The 18,284-nt window shown below is 39.6% G+C and overlaps 1 protein-coding gene across 1 annotated transcript in view; it reads right to left on the bottom strand.

Annotated features, from left to right (window-relative positions):
- Positions 1-17,707, bottom strand: part of CIITA (class II major histocompatibility complex transactivator) — a 29,163-nt gene extending 11,456 nt beyond the window's left edge. The window contains 11 exon segments of the mRNA XM_035891059.1: position 1; positions 3-282; positions 743-808; positions 3,153-3,293; positions 4,332-4,481; positions 6,884-6,943; positions 7,553-7,636; positions 8,981-9,040; positions 9,463-9,591; positions 11,296-11,439; positions 17,569-17,707. The exon segment at position 1 is cut by the window's left edge and continues 1,400 nt beyond it. Of these exon segments, the coding sequence (XP_035746952.1) occupies position 1; positions 3-282; positions 743-808; positions 3,153-3,293; positions 4,332-4,481; positions 6,884-6,943; positions 7,553-7,636; positions 8,981-9,040; positions 9,463-9,591; positions 11,296-11,422 (1,098 nt within the window). The 5' untranslated portion in view covers positions 11,423-11,439; positions 17,569-17,707.
- Between the last annotated feature and the right edge of the window lie 577 nt (positions 17,708-18,284).

Below are 18,284 nucleotides of genomic sequence, written 5' to 3'. Positions count from 1 at the left end.
CCAGCACCACAATCACTTTAGTCTCTAAGTCTTTACTTCCCGGGATTTGAAATATTTGGCTTCTTTTAAGGGCTGCATTTTCCTTCCCTTGCAGACTGCAAGTTACCAGCTCCTTTTCCATTGCTTTTACACTGTTCTTCCCAGTCTTGGTTTCAGTTTGGCTTTGAACAAGTCTCCCATCAATAAACAGGTGATCAAGAGTCACTTCACGCTCCATGGCCACAGATTTGCACACGTCTCGGAAATAATCCCTAAGTGATGTACAGAAAGCTTCCACTGGCTCTAGAGAAATAAAAAGCACACACAAACTGAACAAGCCAGTCCACAAATGACAACGTTGCTTCAGCATGGTTTAAGTATATAACTGTAATATGGTCAAAATACATCAGTTCCCATAAAGCATGTAGGTCTGGATTTATCCCATGCCAGTGCTGGTACTTAAATTAGGAGTGCAGGCACAATAGACACTTTTAGACCTATGAACTAAATAATTTTGGAGGTAGCTATGCGTATGATAAAACCAGCCAAGTACACTGCCCTCCTAAGTGGGTACTACAGCTAGATATCTAAAGGTAGACAAGTCTAATATCTTAGAAAGAGAAATTGTGCTCAGACACTAGGAACAGCTTCACAAATTACTGAATAACAATTCCTACAACATGTAGCTTTTCTGTATGGAAAGAAACACAGAAAAATTGGCCAAAAATACTGGAAGTTTTAAGTTCAAGAGTTCTAAACTCACTTGGTCTTTTGAAAGGTTCTTCAGAAGGAATTATGGGAACTTGGACTTCTTTGAATATTTCTAAACCTGGAGAAAAAAAACAAATATACTTGAGGAAGACACCTAGATAGTCATCGATTCAGCTTTACTAATTTTAACACTAATTAAGACTAATGCAAATTTTCAAGTTCATTGCAACATATATTAAGTATCATCCAGAGAAAGAGATATTTTGCTTATTTTACAGGGAAAAGGAAAAAAATCTTCACACAAGTATAATTCAACTGACATGAAGAGTTGCAGGCAGTATGACACCAAGCAAGATGACAGCTGTTCCGACAGTTGTATGAAGCAGAAGACCTATTGTAACAAGGTGACATCCACTGTTCTTTTCAAATGTCAGCATTTTGCATAAATTCACGTTCACACATAGGACTTCTTTATGCCATCAAAAGCAATAGCTTCCTTTTGTTATTCTACACCTTGTAACCAAGCATTAAAGATGAAAGCCACAGAGAAATGACTATAGGTAACAGAATCTACCCATTACTCTTCCTGATGAAGTGCTGTCACTGTCCAATTTTCTTTCTTTTTGCCTGTTTGTTTTCAAACTACTGCAGACCTTTGCACTTGGCCAGATGAGAAGTGTCTGCCATAAACAAAAATATTGGGAATTTTTCAGAGAAAGCATATTTTTTACACTGGTAATGGTAATGGCCTGGTAATGACAGAGTATCAGTTCTGACAAATCTTTTGATGGGAAAAGCTTTGCAGATGCAGGACAGAATTTAAATTGACAGAGACTGTAACAAACCCAACCTCATCAATAGTCTCAGGGTAACCGCACTCAGCAGAGATGTGGGGAAAAAAGCCCCAACCAAAACAGGTTAAGCTCCCTAGATTTGTACAAATGTATTTATTACCATAATATTTGGTTCATCTTGATGCAGAAAGTGGTTTAAAAAAAAAATACAAATCTTAACGTTTCAGAGATCTGGAAATCAATTTCTACCCTGCATGCCAGCAATAGGTGGAATGGCTAGAGTTCAGAGTGGCTTCTAGCAGGGAAGTACCCACAGACTTGTAATAAGCATAGTCCTTTTTTCCAGTGAAAGAATACATTTGATACAGAGACAGTTCTCCTCCTTGGACAAGAAAAATTGACTTAAGATATTAAATAAAGAGGGGACATGCCAGTTTTCAGGCAGGTGTCTGGTTTTGGTTTACTTTTTATTTTATTAAACAAAACCAACAGAATGGAAAACCAAGAAAGGGTGTAACCAGACATTTAGATGGGAAGCAGCAGTGGTCAAATCAATTAGGTGTTAACAATGTTTAAAAAAGGAAGAGACTGCCTTGCTAGCTTATGCACTATTTTTTCTGCTGCATTTGGAGATCTGAGGTTTGCAACATACATATGTTGTGCTGCTGTAAATGAGTTGGAATTATTAATATTTGTGTATTCAATAAACATTATATATCACTTACAAACACTTCCCCAAACCTAGGGGTATTTGTCTATTAATACCCCCTTTTTTGCTATTTTGGGTGGTGTTAGCCACCAGAGGGCAACAAAACACTTGCACTAAGCTGCAAGCAGCTGTAACCACCAGGGTACGTAGAGATCAGAAACTAAATAACCTCAGACAGCAAACTCTCTGTTCTAACAGCTCTCTGAGGGCTGGAAGAAAAGTGCCTGAGGAAAGTTTGCTACCACAGGTGGGACTGTTATACCCTGACCAAGGCTCCAATTCCTTTATAAGCCTTTCTGCATATTAGGCTTCTGTACTATTTAGTTAGCCCCATTTTTATTTTGGGGCTTCCATGTGAGCCGAGTACAGTCTGGCTTGCAGCACCGAGCATTTAAGATGCTCAGGCCATGCCAGTGCCAGCACAACTTCCACTTCTGATGGTGCTTAAGCACACTGGGCTTTTTGATTGTTTTAACGAGACAAAAAGACTTCTTCCAGAAACTGGACTTCATTGCCAACGCAGTGGATTGACTGCTAATACGTAGCTGAACCTGTAGCTCTACAACCCTTTATCTGTTCTGTATTTTGGACTAGACTAAGCAGGCAGTGATCAATGCAAAGAAGGAAATGCCATTGATTTTTATTTTCCTCAATAAGGTCAATATGAGCAAAGCCTGGAGGGGAGAACTGGCTTTAGGTAGAAGCAATATGCTCCCTCTCCCAATGGAGTACCATACATATATAAAAATTCATTTTCTACTTACCACATAAACTAAATGGAAAACTTGGGGATATCAATGTTTCCTTGGAAGAAGCCAACACTGGCAAGAAACAAATTATAGTTTTCAGCCTGTCCTAGCTATCAGTAACTGAAATGAGGGAACTTAGTACTTTGTTGACAGCATTGATTTTCCTGTACTTTCTGCCTATTTATATGGATAAAAAGTTATTGCTCTTACCTGGATATATTAAAACATCAGATGTGCCATTTCCAAGAACAAAGTTAAGTATCTGCTGTGAAGGATCTGCAAAGCCTGTATTCTCTTGGCTCCCTTTCATGCCAACAGTTAGACACTCTGGAAGCAAAGGGGCTGAAGATCCTGAAATGAGTGCAGAATAATTACTTTTCTGTTTTTAAAGGCTCCTGAGTTCTAAAGGTTTCTAAGGAAGAAAAAGCTGTCTAAAAGCTACTTATCCTTCTGGCAGCTTCTGAGCAAATATTCCCAGTGAAAAGTTTATGAACCAGAATTCATAGCATCGCATGAGGTCCATAGAATCCATTAAACAAAAACTCTTAAGAAGTACAATGAATGTAAAATACAAAGGATTACCCAGCTTTCAGTGACCACTGGTTTTCAATAGTCTAAAAAGAAATTCTGTTAACATAAGGAAAAGTGCTTAAGCCAAAGTCTGCAATTGTATGGACCAGAGAGCCAGAAGAGAGAAAATACTATGTATCTGAATTAATTTTACCATCCTTTGCACTACATCTTTCCCTTGTGCAAGCAGCTAGCGAGCATCCTCCCCCTGAACCCACACTGGGATTTTTTTTTTATGATGTAGTGCTTGCAATTTAATCAGCCACAGCTCTGAGTTTCTGTAGGTGTGACAGAGTTTCTTCTGCTGCTTTGTGCTGTTTCAGCTAGCATCAGATACTTCAAGACTTCTAACTTACCCACTGCTTTTTGGTTCCTTTCCAGCATAGATTTAACACTGAAAGGTGTTGAATTCTGTCTGTCATTAGCACTTGCCAGTGTACCATGAGCACCCTCTGCTACACAACATGATTAAGGCCAGGTGGCTACACAGCCCATTACTTGGATTGGTACTCAGTTTTTGTGAACAAAATTCCAATTTAGATTTTGCTCTACTATTGCAAATATAATTATCCCACAGTCCTTTATAAACCTCCGGATGAAAAAGAAATTGGAACCAAACCAAGATTTACTAATGAAAATTTTGTGATTTCTTATTCTTAAGTAATTATTTAGATTAGCATATAGTCAATAATTCTGTTATTTTATTTACTTGTTTCCCCTGCCATTGTTCATGGTCACTGACCAGATTTATACAAGAGTTTTCTCCTTGTATAAATCAACCTGTGTACAGATGCACACCTATAGCTGTATTCTACATACCAGGAATTACAAAACTTCTTTCGAACGCATTGGTAGCAGGAACAGAAAAGGACACATGCTGGTTAGTTAGTGAGGTGGAGCTAGCTGGATGGCTGTTGAGAGGCATAGGTAAGAAACTGCCATTCCCTGCAGACACTGCAGGGACTTCAACTTGGAAAAAAAAAAAAGCAAAACAAAAGGATAAAGTTATTTCATTGCTAGAAGTTAAGGGGGTCAAAGAAAAGGTTTCTTTGGGAAGGGAGACTCGTGCATTGTATGATTTCATCTGCTAATTCAAAGTTTCTTACAAGTCAAGTAAGATACACTTGCTTATTTTGAACTAGTCTGCTAGTTTCCTTTGTTTAGGGAACACCCTTAACACCCTTATTCTCAGAGTTGGTTTTGATTTTCTTCCCCCCCCCGTCCAGCAGCAACAATTAAATCTCTATTTCATTGCTTTCTGTGGTCTAATATTTTAGCAGGAGCTACAAACCTGTGTGGGTTTTGTGTCACTATAGTGTGCATTGTCATGTGGAATGCAAGCTCTTTAGGGTGGGATGTGTTTACATTGTTTATCAGGAACTGATGTATTATTTTGTTATAGGAATCTTTCATTTTCACTGTGGTATAAAAACAGACTTTAAAAAGTGTCTTTCAGCTTGTGTATAAAACAGCATGTGAAATTCCCACGTAATTTCTTATCCGAGGATTGTTGGGTTGCTACAGTCAGATGAGATCAGGTACTGTTATACCTAGCCACAAATAGTTAGGCCAATCTAAAGTTCAATTTCATCCAATTCCTTTAAACGAATTTCATCCTTGGCTTAGCACTCTGAACTTTAGTGCACATTATCCTCTTTGCCGTAGATAGTCTTACACTGCTAAGAGTTGATGCATTTGGCTTTGCAGGACCATACTGTGACACTCATTTTATGACAAGTTAAATAAATTCCGGATTTTGTCATGTAGTTCACCTTTCTGTCAATTAGATTTTTTGTACCTAGTACTTACACTGCCTTATGTATATATTCCTTCCCTCAACACCTTCATTGGGTCAAGTTAGGTACAGAGAGCAATACTATTCTGAGCACTTTCTGGAAAAGGATAGGTGCAGCTTTACAAAGCAACTGTTAGCTCTCTGATGATAACGTAGACTGGAATGCAAGTTCTGTAGGGTGAGGCATTTTTACTGTTTTGGTTTTGGTTCTGTTTTTTTTTTCAACAGGAACTGATGTGCCTCTCATTGTTAGTGTGGCATAAACATAGGCTTTAAAAAGCACCAAATCTATAAAGGAATTTAAGCAGATAGGAGGCAATCCACCTTTGATGGGTACTAATTGCCAGGAACTTTACCTGCATCTAAATAACTACAACCGGCAGGTGCCAGTTTGGTAGGAACTCTGATTACCTTTCCATATCCAGCAAATGTATTTTTTTCACTGCTAATTCTGCTCAATCCTCCCCCAGGAGTCCACATGAACACTGGAAAACCAGCTTGGGTGACAGCCCCAGTGCATGTGTGTGCTCTCTATGACTTTCATCGAGTCCATGCCAGTTCCTCAGCAACTGCTAGGCAATTGCCAGCCTGAATTTTAGTCCCATGATCCAAGCACTCTCTGGGTGGCTCTCTAGGTTACACAATGGTTTTGGCTGCCCACCCTGATGTGTACACAGCCTGTGGGGCCTGGTGCAATCAGACATCCTCTTAAGAGGCTTGGGAAGTGTGCTAGCATACGGTAATGCATATGTGACTTCAAAACACAGTATAATATTTTCATCTAAAGGTGATTGCTCTCACATGGATTTGGAAGCTGGGTAGAAACTTTAGCACCAGTTTACACCTAGGGAACAAGTTACAACCTGCCTGCTGGCCACAGGTACTGCCTTGTAGATGGTCTAATATCACACACGCCTAGAAGTTTCCTTTTCTCCCATTCTTCCTTTGGTTTACAGGACTGTATAGCATGGGCTGGGACAAGAAGCCACCTCTTCACAGTTATTATTTCCACAAGGACAATTCACTGGATTTTTGGAAGGTGTTGCACTTAGAACAAAGAGGACCAAACCCAGGAAATGCCAAACTATGTCCTGAGTCATATTACCCATCGAAACCAAAAGGTGTATGAGATAAAAATGACAAAATTTGGCACTGACCCAATTCTCCATTGTTTTGCTTTCTTCCCTCAGACAGATTTAGGAAAGTTCAACTGTGCCTCTGCTGATGCTAAGGAAGTAATTTTTCCATCACGTGGCAGGAACGTGCTTTTGAAGCATAGGATCCAACTGTCCCCAGGCTACCATGTAGTTGGTCCTAAGATGCACAGTTTAAAAGCTACTGATAAGAGGGCACAGATTTGTTGCATCAAGAATTAGTCAGAGGTGTAAAAGAATGTGATTCTACAGTGATTTCTACTCTGTTGGAAGTAAAAACATGAAAATGCACGATGATGCTGTATCATCAAATCTAGAGAGCAAACCTCCCTATAAGGTAGAGTTACCTAACGGAGGGTGAGACTTTGAAATATGAGACAATATATGTTCAATAATCTTTTCCTATTCAGCCAATAACTTACCTATTTTCTTGTATTTGGGTTCTGAAGCATCAGAGCAACTCTCTGCAGAGCCTAAGAAGGCTGAAAGAAAGAAAGAAAGGTGACAGTAACTGATAAAAATTGAACCAGTTTGGTAATTTTAAGTTTCTACCATGGAAACTGATTTTAACTTTTTAAAGTAGAAGGGGGTCTTATGAGTTTCCATTCAGCCACTTCAGAACTGTACAGGTCCAATGTGTAAAACGTGAATGTGAAAAGCCCCATATTATTTTACTCTGACTGTGAAGTTTCAATTAGGCTGCAGTTTTTGTGCCAGTAATCAAAGACTTTTGCTGTTGTTTTTGCTATTAAAGAGGGAATTGTTCAGCTAATGCTCGTGAAGCTACAGATACACTGAAAACAAAGTTAACACTGTCACACAGATGACTGAAAAAAGGGAAGAAATATAACATGCTTAATGTCATGTTGCAGGACAAGAAATTCTGTGAATTGTAAATAATGTGCTTGGGGTGTAACCATTTTCATTTCCAGCCAACACGGGATAAGCAAGGTCAGAGGAAGCACATCTGGTTGTATCATTGAAGAACTACATGAAAGACGCATCGAGGCTGTGTTAAAACCAAAGTACCATAGCACAAATTTAGAATTCAAATACTGCAGCCTTTCAAACTCTCACTATTTTTCACTTACTTCGTTTGTGACATTTCTGCATCTTTATGTCAGTAAATTTCTCAGTGTTTTCAGCAGCCATTTCATCCAAAATAAGGTTCCCTGCTAAAAACATGAAATATTGCCAAATGTCAACCATTGTTCTCCTAGAAAAATTGTAGAAAAAGGTAAAAGCAAGAGAAACACAACAACAGGCAGCAAAGATGAAATATGCTCCAAATAAAAGATAAAAACCAAATCACACAATAAAACATATCCAAGATCAATATGATTTAGAAAGCCCACAGAGCTCTGAACGCATATTCTGTCACCCTGTGTTAGTTTCTGAACTGCAAAATATTGATCTGCTGCCATAAATTCAGTGGCTAATAAAACATAAACACTTTTCAATGCTCTAATGATGAGCAAAGAATAAAACATCACAGCGAGAACTCAGTACTCGTAAAGTTACTTACTCCTTTAATGTACGAAAAGGATTAGATCCTTTAAGAGACAGAGTAAAGGGTTCTAAACAGATTTTATATTTTGTGTTGTATGAACTGTGAAGTTCTTCATACTGGTCTTCTACTGGCAAATACTTAAATACTAACACTGTATCTTTTTTCCTCTAAAACCAATATAAATTTTGCCATTAGGTACAAAATCCCCCAAATTCTAAAAACACCAGGGAACAGTAAAAAACTTTTTAAAAGTCATCTGAGCTTCCTGTAGGCAGAATTGTTCTAGGGAAGGACTGACCTTTGGTAAATTATTCCAAATTACTTTGCTTAAACATAAAACAGGATATACAGATATTCTGTGAATCTTTCTGATTCTACCCATTTCCCAACAGCCACATATTAATATATATATATCTATTCTGAAACAGTAAACAGCTGCATTGTGCCACTACCAAAACAATGATTTTGTACCAAAACCAAGCAATTATCTCTGGTCAAGCAGTGAATGAGGGAATCATTTACTACGTGTATATTATACCATTGCTGCATTGATCAGGGAGAGAAGTAGTTTGACATGCTTCCTCAGGCAGCTCTGTACATCTTGGACAGAAATAAGTGCGCATGAACTGCATTTATACGCATGCTAAGTCCTCTGGGTGTGTCAGGTTTAATGAACTTATCATCCATGTTGTAGTCAAAGTAAGTCGGACGCTAATTGATAACATATACTGCCCTAGACAGTTAAGCTGTGCATACACTATGGCCACGGTGACGTGATCAGCAACTCTGTCAGAGATAAAACTGCCGTCTTTGAGAAAGGCTTGCAAAAATACAGAAAATCCTCAAAGTCTGCCAAGAAAATCCTGGGACACCGTTCCCAAGGGGAAAGAAGAGGATATCAGATGCATAGAAACCTTACTAGTATTCAAATTTTGGGGACGAAGTACAGTTCAGATGTTAGCCAGAACACTGTCATGGAGAAAATTAATCTTTGCCACATGAATCTTACCAAAAGTGTCTTCCACTTGCTTCTCCTGCTGATCTTTGAGCACATATTCTGCTAATTCAGCTAGCAAGAAGGAAAAAAAAAAAGGAACACAGTAATGACAGTAAATTTCACAGTAAAACTCTTGTAAGCTTACCCTCATTAACAGAATTCTACAGTATAAGTGAAATTGAAGAGTTAAATTAAGTTTTTCTCGTAAATTGTTGTTCAGGAAATAAAGAACATGAGAAAGGAGAAGTTGAGACAGGAAGTATTAAGCAGAAGGAGCCATTAATAGAGAGATTTTCCCCCCAAAACCACAAGCTACTGTTCGTCTGTTTCCCCACCATGCACAGGTCTAGGTACCCTGGCTAGATCTACCATGCATGAGGGACAGGCCACTTGAGTATACACCACTGCTTTAGACCGAAAATACAATTTGTAAGAAATAGCTATAGCAAGTGATTGGAAAATAATGATGTAAAAAACAAAAATTGCTTTCATACCTATTCTAGCATAAGCTTCTATGGTGTTGGAACAGAGATACAATTCATCCCCATTTTCACCATTTTCCATCGTATACAGGAAATCTATATTATTGAACTGATCATAGTTGCTGACATCAACTTCAGTATCTAGAATTAAAAAAGAGTATGCATTGACTCAATGAATACCATAACCAAGGATTAAAAACACCAGATAGCAGGACATGCAGAAAAGGTGGATTTGTTACTTCAGGATAAGGCTTTGGCTCTTCACTGTACATTGGCTAAGTAGGAACAGAACTGAAGTCTCAGTGATTTATAATCACCCAGAGATCAACACTTTTATTTTGCTACACTCTGAGACTTCGTCTCTCCTAGTAAATAAAACAGTCCAGAATCTGTTCTATGACACTAAAGCCTACATGCATGGCCTGGACTCATCCATTCTATTAAACCTTCTTATTCTTCAGGATACAGTGGCACCATCCAAATTCCCTGTTTAGAATGATGCTGGGTCCATGCGAACCCCTGAACTGCAGCTACAAATAGCCTGTGAAGCTACTAGTTGGCCAAGACCAAAAACATGCCAGGGACCATGCTAACACCTTCACAGCAGAGATGTCCAGCTTCCAATAACTGTCGCCATGTCCTGACAATGTTCAATTTATCTACATCATCTCAGACATGGCTAAGGCTCAGAAGTATTCAAATCTGTGAAACATCTCCAATATAGCAAGAATCAGTCCTTGATCCCTAATTCATTCTACTTTCAGTCACTGAACAAGTGTGGCCATGGGAGTGAAGAAATACTCCTGCAGGTGTTAATAAATCAGAAGATGAGAGAGCAGAGCTCAACCTGGGAAATAATCACAAAGATGATTCCAAATTCTGGTGCTCAGTTCTCCACTGATTTGGCCCTGTACCTGCTGACACTGGTCACTCATGAAAGCAACAAAGATGTGAGGTGGCATCCTCCAATTTGGTAATGTTTTATACCTATTGGGCACAGAGCTATAGGACTTCATATCTGGCATACATATTTTCTCCTTTTATTGCCACAGTCCAGCTCATTTGTTTAAAATAAGCTCAGCTATTGCTCCACAGCACAGTCAGCAGCACAGATACACTTCCATACTTCTACGCCAGCAGACTCAGGGAGGGCAGAATGTTCCACAACCTCCACACGAATTCAGGAGCAGAAGTTTGAGATCCAGGGCAACCTAATCCGATTACCTGTAGGGATTTATGTGCAAGAAACTATCATCTTTATGTGGTAGCCCTTCTGCTTTCTCCCCTATCTCAGAATCCTAAAATCATTGGTCTGTGCCTGCAAAAGCTGTAAAATGGCATCTGGTAATAAAAGTCCATTGTGTTGGTGTCTTAGGATCTCAGAAGAAATGAAATGCTAGTTTGCTTGCAGACTGGCTTCATCACAGACTCATCTAAAAGTCTCTGTTTTGCAAGCTTTTGGCTTGAAACTTACAAAAAGTGTTGACAATTACAGTCAATGAGCTTACGCTAGGAACATTCGCAAATAAACTACTTACAGGAATGATATCCAAACCAAAGACCTCAACACCTTGATGAGTGACATGTATAGCATGTTTTGTTAGACTCACGGAGCAGGAAGCTGTAAATATGTACAGTTTTAAAAACATGATAGTTTCTCGAAGCAGCTGCTATTTTATATACAGATACAGACAAAGTTACCACATTGTAAGACCAAGTATCTGTTGAATTTAGTCCAGCCACCATGATAAACTGCCATTAGATGACTACGTAATTGAGAGGAGATGCTAATAACTTATAGCATGATGACTAAACTAATCAAGCATTTTTCAGTGTTTTACTAACCTGCAGAGAAGTCACCTTCTTCATTTCCAGATGACTTAAGATCAAGGAGAGTATACAGATGAAATGGATCGATATCACTGTGCAGCAAATCAAGATAGCCATTTTCAGACACAAATGCTGAATCCATGATTTGTCTTTTGCTGTCTGAAATCAAATTGCAAAACAGTTAGCTATGAAAAAAACACAGCTTTTGTCAACCAAAACTGCAAGTCCACAACTTTCTGTTGACAAGACATTGAGATCTTAAGGCTGTGAAACTGGTATTGCTTACCAAGTCTTGCACTGAGTTATAAACCTGAGTTACTTAAACTTATAGATCCAGATGCAGCTTGCGATGCCACTTATCTATTTTTTACTCCAGTCAGGGGAGCGGGATACTGCAGTCTGACCACCTGGACCAAAAGTGCCAATTATCGAATAAGTCACAACTCCTGTATTTTTATCAGGATATAAATGATGCAAGCATAGATCCAGCAGGTATCAGGGAAATGAGGAGACTGCAGTGAAGAGGATGGAAGAAGAATCCCATTCTTTACGGTCAAGGGAAGCAGCTTCTGGCTGGGATGCTACACCCAGTTCCTAAGCCCTGGAGGTAGCATTAGGAGACATCCCCTCAGCTCAAGAAGGAACAGTGAAAAGTAGAACACATAATTCTTTCCCAAACCATATGGTTGATTTTGTACAGAATGGCATGGTCACCTTGGGAATTAGCTTCTGGTAACAGGGAACTCACTGACACTTTGGAATCTATCAAAATTATTTTTTAATCAATTTTCTTTCCCCCTCAGAACTCACGCACATGCCTACTCATGAGATGGAAATTGCTCTAGACTTTCAAGCAGAGTGCCATACAATATCCAGACAAATCTGACTGATCTAAGATGCTCCCTGCACCAGTCACCCATGTTTATGTAAGAACTGCTTAGACTGCTGCACCTGCATTTCTTGATAAAGTTTATTTCTTCTTCTACCTACCTCATTTTAAATCCCTTCTATTTCCTTCCAGTTACTGCAGCAGGCACCAGAATTAGCTCAAACATTCCTCCTGGATATTCCACAGGTAGTGGAATAACATTACTTGTCGGTTATTAATCATCTTCATAAAACTCTTTCAAAATCAAATATTGGCTCCTCAGTGTTTACAGATCACTGATATGAATGCCACCTGAGCATACTCCACCATAATATTGAGATGCCAGCATGAAATGAAAAACCAGCAACACTTCCAGACCATATCCTGTTAAAATAGGTGTCCACACACCACAACCATGAAAAGTTTCAGCTTGGCACCAGGCACTGTATTTTGCAATGAAGGATTAGCTATAATACCACTCTCAAATATTCTGCCTTTAGCAGAATGCCATTGACGTCCCTGGTTACATGTATACTTTCCTGAGGCATGTAAATGTGGAGGAACCTGTGGCACCATGAATTCTACCTGAAACATGAAAAAAGAGAAATATAGCTAACACCGCAGCTCTAATGAAAGAAGGCAGAGCAGACCTAGTCACACACTGCCACACACTGATTTGTTATAAACCAGTCATTGTTCCTCTTACCCCTTGTCCTGCTTTTGGCTAGGATAGAGTTAATTTTCTTCCTAGCAGCTGGCATAGTGCTGTGTTTTGGACTCAGTAGGAGAAGAATGTTGACAACACAGGGATGGTTTAGTTGTTGCTGAGCAGTGCTTATGCCAGTTAAGGACTTTTCAGCTTCCCCTGCTCTGCCCAGGGCAAAAGAAGCTGGGAGGGGGCACAGCTGACCCCAACTGGCCCAAGGGATATTCCATACCATATGACATCATGCTCAGCGTATCAAGCTGGGGGAAGGAAGGACGGAAGGAAGGACGGACGGAAGGAAGGGGGTGGGGGGATGTTTGGAATGATGGTGTTTGTCTTCCCAAGTCACCATTACACATGATGGAGCCCTGCTTTCCTGGGGATGGCTGAACACCTGCCTGCCCTTGGGAAGTAGCGAATGAATTCCTTGGTTTGCTTTGCTTGCACACATGGCCCTTGCTTTACCTATTAAACTGCCTTTATCTCAACCCATGAGTTTTCTCACTTTTACTCTTCTGATTCTCTCCCTTACTCCAACAGGGGGGAGTGAGCGAGTGGCTGGGTGGGGCTTAGTTGCCGGCTGGGGTTAAATCATGACACCCCTCTATGGGGTTGTCCCTCTAAACAGCTTGGAAATGGACCTCTCTGTGTTCTGCTGCAGAAGACACCAGAATCTAGAGCCAGAACTTAGAAGAGTGGGTGGGCACAGTGAGGTCCCATGAGTAGGAATAACCTACACTCAGGTAGATTTCCTTTTTCATGTTGTGTGGCCTTACTACATTACCAAGATTACAAAAATTTTATATTATTGCCTACTGTGCTATAAATGGAAAGCAGAGAACCAAGAATGAGGTTATAAACATACCAGATTAAATTTTCAGCTTGTTGCAACGTTTTGCTTTGCCCCTTCCTTTTTTGAATTAACATAAAATGTAAACAGAGTTGGGCCTTTCAGAATGTCAGGTTGCTGGACTTTGTGAATAATGCTGTTGAAGTATTACCTCTGAGTCAATATAATTCTGGAGTTAGAGACAGAGAAGTAATTGGGCAGAAGCTGTAAAGGGAATGCAAGACAGACAAATGCATCACTCCACATTCAGTGATTAGTAAACTGCTTGGTTACAGCAAACAAAGAAAAGGGAAATCCTGCAGGAAGTGACTAAGGAGGCCTACTTAGTCTTCCTGGAAATACTACGCTTTAATTAAGTCACAGTCATAACAGCTTTTGTTATTTTAAACATTTATTGCATAGCATTTCCCTGGGGATAAATATGTAAGTAATGCAAAATATTTTCACCTACAACAGTCAGGACATCAGGAAGCAACCAAGAAGTCTTGCCAGTGCCAAGTCTGGCTAGAAAGCTGAAAATTAGAACATAAAAGGTGCTATAACCCAGGAGCACAGGAGTGAGAGAAACATAGCCTTCTACCTTGGGAAGAATTAAGATTGCCACTCTTTCTTCATTACTCGTCTTTTTTGTTTTGCTGGTCTGAATGGCCCTCAGCTTACCCTCTTTTTCTTCATTACTTTGGTTATGAGACAAATCTATATAGTGGCTGTCTTTCTATTGACTGTGCTGGATTTGGGATGCTGCAATTTCTTTCTGTAGCTGTACCAACAAATTCTTAATAGCAGCTGTGCTTTGCTGCGTTAAAATCATGGTGCCACCATGGAGAGCACTCTGTCCAAGGGTGCAGGAAAAAAGCAGCATGTTTTTGAAAGATGAAAATTTCTACATCAAGAAAGCCAGAGGCAAAGAGAATTACACCTCAGGGGCAGCGAGTATTTTGCTGCATGTTGTAACTGGAGCACAGAAAATGAAACCAGATGTTACCAAGCTTGTTTACAACAGCAATTCCTTTCCGAGGGCTTCCCCTTTTTTCTCACAGTATCCCAGCAGCCACTTAGGTCTGAGACCAAAGATGAATAACCTCTATACTGCTCAGCACTTTCTCTGTTGTTTCATACATGTTTTTAACTTAGTTTACTGATAATGCATTCCCTTTGGGGTCCCATACAATGCTGCCAAAATGGCCGTTTGCCACATTTTCACATCAGAGGACTGAAAAATTTCATAATAATTTCTATGTTAGGGCTGTGAATGCTACAACCAACTCCCATTGGGAGGAAGACAGACCCTGCACTGACCTGCAAGACAAAGGATTTGAAGTCCCCAGGGACGCCTGCACTCTCCTTGGCAGCAGGGCTCCATGTACAAAGTGCATGTGCTGGACAGGAGGAAGACAGGTATGGACTTCTAAAGGTATTTCCCTGCTGTTCAGAAAGTTCAATCCTTTGTTGTTTGGACACTGGCTAAGATGGATTTTGTTCTTTAAATCTTTAAGTAACACCTCCTTTTTCCAGCAGCCTATACACTCCAGCTGCATTGCTATATTCAGTAGAACTGTGTTACCTCTGCAATGATTCAGTGCATGCCTGCCACACAGCAAGGTTTCTACTCGGGATGCGTTTGTGTTAGTGCTGGATTCTGCACATACAGCACAACAATGTGATTCATTTCTAAGACTCCCAATGCTTTTTTCAGTGCTCTTTTATAGTCCAAGTGATACCATATGAATTAAAAATGCTGGAAAAGTAGGAAAAGAAATAGTGAACATCACCGTACCAGGACAAAGAATCCAGTGAAAGAAGGAGTAGGTGTTCACTTAAATGACATACAAGTCTTAAGAATTAGATGGGGCATTTTAGATTTCTAAAGACAAGGGAGGTAGCTGTGATTTATAATTTTGCCCCAATAATTTGATTTAACCATGTCTTGTATTTTAAAGGATCAACATGTTAAAGACTCCAGGCAATGAGGTCTGCTACTAACTAAAATCAAACGATATCTAAGAGAATGGAGAAGGATTATATGGAGAATAATGTAACATTTACTCCAAAAATAAGGTGGATGCTTCTAAGGAGATTTCTTAGGGGTTCCTTCTCAAAACTCTGTTGACACCTGAACTGACAGGTAATAAAATAATCTCTCACATGAGTACAGAGGTTAAGAAAATGAAAATAGGTAAAGTCATTTCAGGAACAGAGGAAAACCCCCAGCAATTTAATTTTTGTACCAGCTTAGGAAGCTGAGGATAATTCATAGAAAAGAGTGCCACGCAAATAACACATTTCTTAACCAGGGGGTGACATAACATTACAGCTCCAAGTCTTAAGATTACAAAAAAATAAGAGAGCAGGACTGCTGTGAAGAGAGGAGGTTGAAAAATTAAACACAAAGATTGCTGAAGAAATGTTATTTTCTTGCAACACCCCAGACCCATTTAGTGCTACACATGCATCTGTGTGAAGCAAGCTGACAAAAACCAGATTATATCAAACTCTAAATAAGAACTCCAGTGAAACACTGGCACTTTGAGCTAAAAGCCCAGTATCATCAGCCACAATTTTAAAGCTTTTTTTTTTTTTAAATAACTTTCTAAAGTCTTCTTTCTTCTTCTGCACCCCACAAAGGTTATGTCACTGTGCACAATACACACACCAGAAGGCAGGGATGTGTTTCGTGGCTTTTGCTGCAAGCAGTGTTTTTGGGCAATGCTCTCTGGGAGGTGGGCAAGCCAGCAGCGAGGAGGGATGAAGTCCCCTCCATGCTACAGTCACCTGTCTCCCTTTTCTCTCCCCAAATCCATCACTAACAATTCCTCTGCTCCACAGGTACCAAACAAATATTCCTTTCAGAGATGGCCTGATTATTCATAAACTGCAACTAATGGTGCTCAATTTATATTTAGCTTTGGTTTTAGTTTCTATTTCAGATCTATGAAAGGCTTATACATCTGAAAGCTGTTTTAACCTTCCCTGTTGTATTACCTGATTTAACAAAAGATACTACTATTACCGATAGTCTTTATCTTGCCAATGGAGTGGTGTGTTACTTTCCATGGGCTTTATAGTCTAAAAAGGAAGAACAGAGATGATACTGGAAAAAAAAGCTGTCACATTGTCCTTTGTCTTCCCTAGAGATGAGATTAAAGAACTTAGAAAAAGTAAAGATGTCAGGTAAAAGGAGCTTCTGCCTTTTAGTGAACTTGGCTGTATAGTGACCAGCACAACAGATAAAAGAAATGTTACTCGTCTTGCACTAGAGACAGCCAAGTTCGGGCAGACTAATAATGTACTGTCCTGCAGGTGTCAGAGTTGTGATTTGAGAAGAGAATTTGCCTTTTCATACTCAGTACCGCCTTGTGTGTCACAGCTGCACCCAGCTCTCCCATCCCAGCAGTAAGATGAAATAAAGCGGCACAGCAGACACCTTGCCTATAAGTTTTTTTGGCACAAAAAGTACACTTGCACTCAGAGACTTTCTTCAGGACAGAACCTCAACCCTCCAAAAATGAAAGTAAAGCTCTAGGTTGTCTTGCCAAATCTGAAAAAAAATGGAAATAAAAAATTTCTTCCAATGATTCTCATTTTCACTTTCCACAGAAGCAACATGTATAGAAAAAGCAAGTATGTTCTTAACAAAGTCTGAAAGAAACTACAGCAACCTTTTGAGCAAGTAACAGGGCTAGCCACAAAACAAAATCACTGAAAATTCTCCAAAATTTCACCCACATTCAGACTTCATCCCATTAATATTTCAAGCAATACAAGTCCAGATACCGACACACTGTATCCAAGATCTACAAAAGGTAAGATAAGATGAATTACCATGGCAAAAGCACTGCATTCAAGAGTTGAGGAAAAACTGACCTTAATAAACTGGACAGTTCCTGTTCTTTCACTCTGGATTCAGTACCAAAAAACAAGGAGAGCTGCTATCACTGCCCAGGGCTTATAGAAAGTAACACCAGAAAGGAGGAAATGAGCCAGACCAGTCACTGCAGAAAAGTTAAAGGCTTAGGGGGAATTCCAAACAGAAAGTAAGAGGAACCTCCCTCCTAGCAAACCCTGTATAATAAGCACTGTTACGTTTACCAGTCCTTTGTCACTGCTAAGAAGATCTTGCATTTGTCACTAGTTAGGAACAGACTGATTTACTCTGTTGGAAACCAAAATTGGACAAAAGCCAGCAGTAACAATTTCTGGCAATCCCGAGAATTCTTCCTCTCCTTTTTTATTCTAGTTCAAATCTGTCCCAAAGTCATGGTGTTACACAGTCCATCAGTAAAAATAAAGCAACCAGCATATGGACACTCTTACCTCGCAGCTCCATTTGGTGTAACAGAAGTGAAAGTATTTCACATGCTCACAGACTCCACCAATACAAAATTGGTTTCATATCTTGTGCAACTGTCTCCTGCCATTGGTCCAAAATGACAAGTAGGATGTTCTATGAAACAGGAGCTTGTAAATCTTGTCTGGCTTACACATGGTGTTCAGGGTTTGCTTGTAGCAGCATCTGCCAGAATGCTTATTCATCTAATCATCATTTGTCCTGCCAACACCTACCTGGCGTACAACCTTTT

Source organism: Egretta garzetta, unplaced genomic scaffold (genome assembly GCF_000687185.1).
Source record: "Egretta garzetta isolate BGI_Z169 unplaced genomic scaffold, ASM68718v1 scaffold153, whole genome shotgun sequence".
Taxonomy (NCBI): domain Eukaryota; kingdom Metazoa; phylum Chordata; class Aves; order Pelecaniformes; family Ardeidae; genus Egretta; species Egretta garzetta.
The sequence above is the reverse complement of the archived record's forward strand: the minus strand, read 5'-3'. Positions and strand labels throughout refer to the sequence as shown.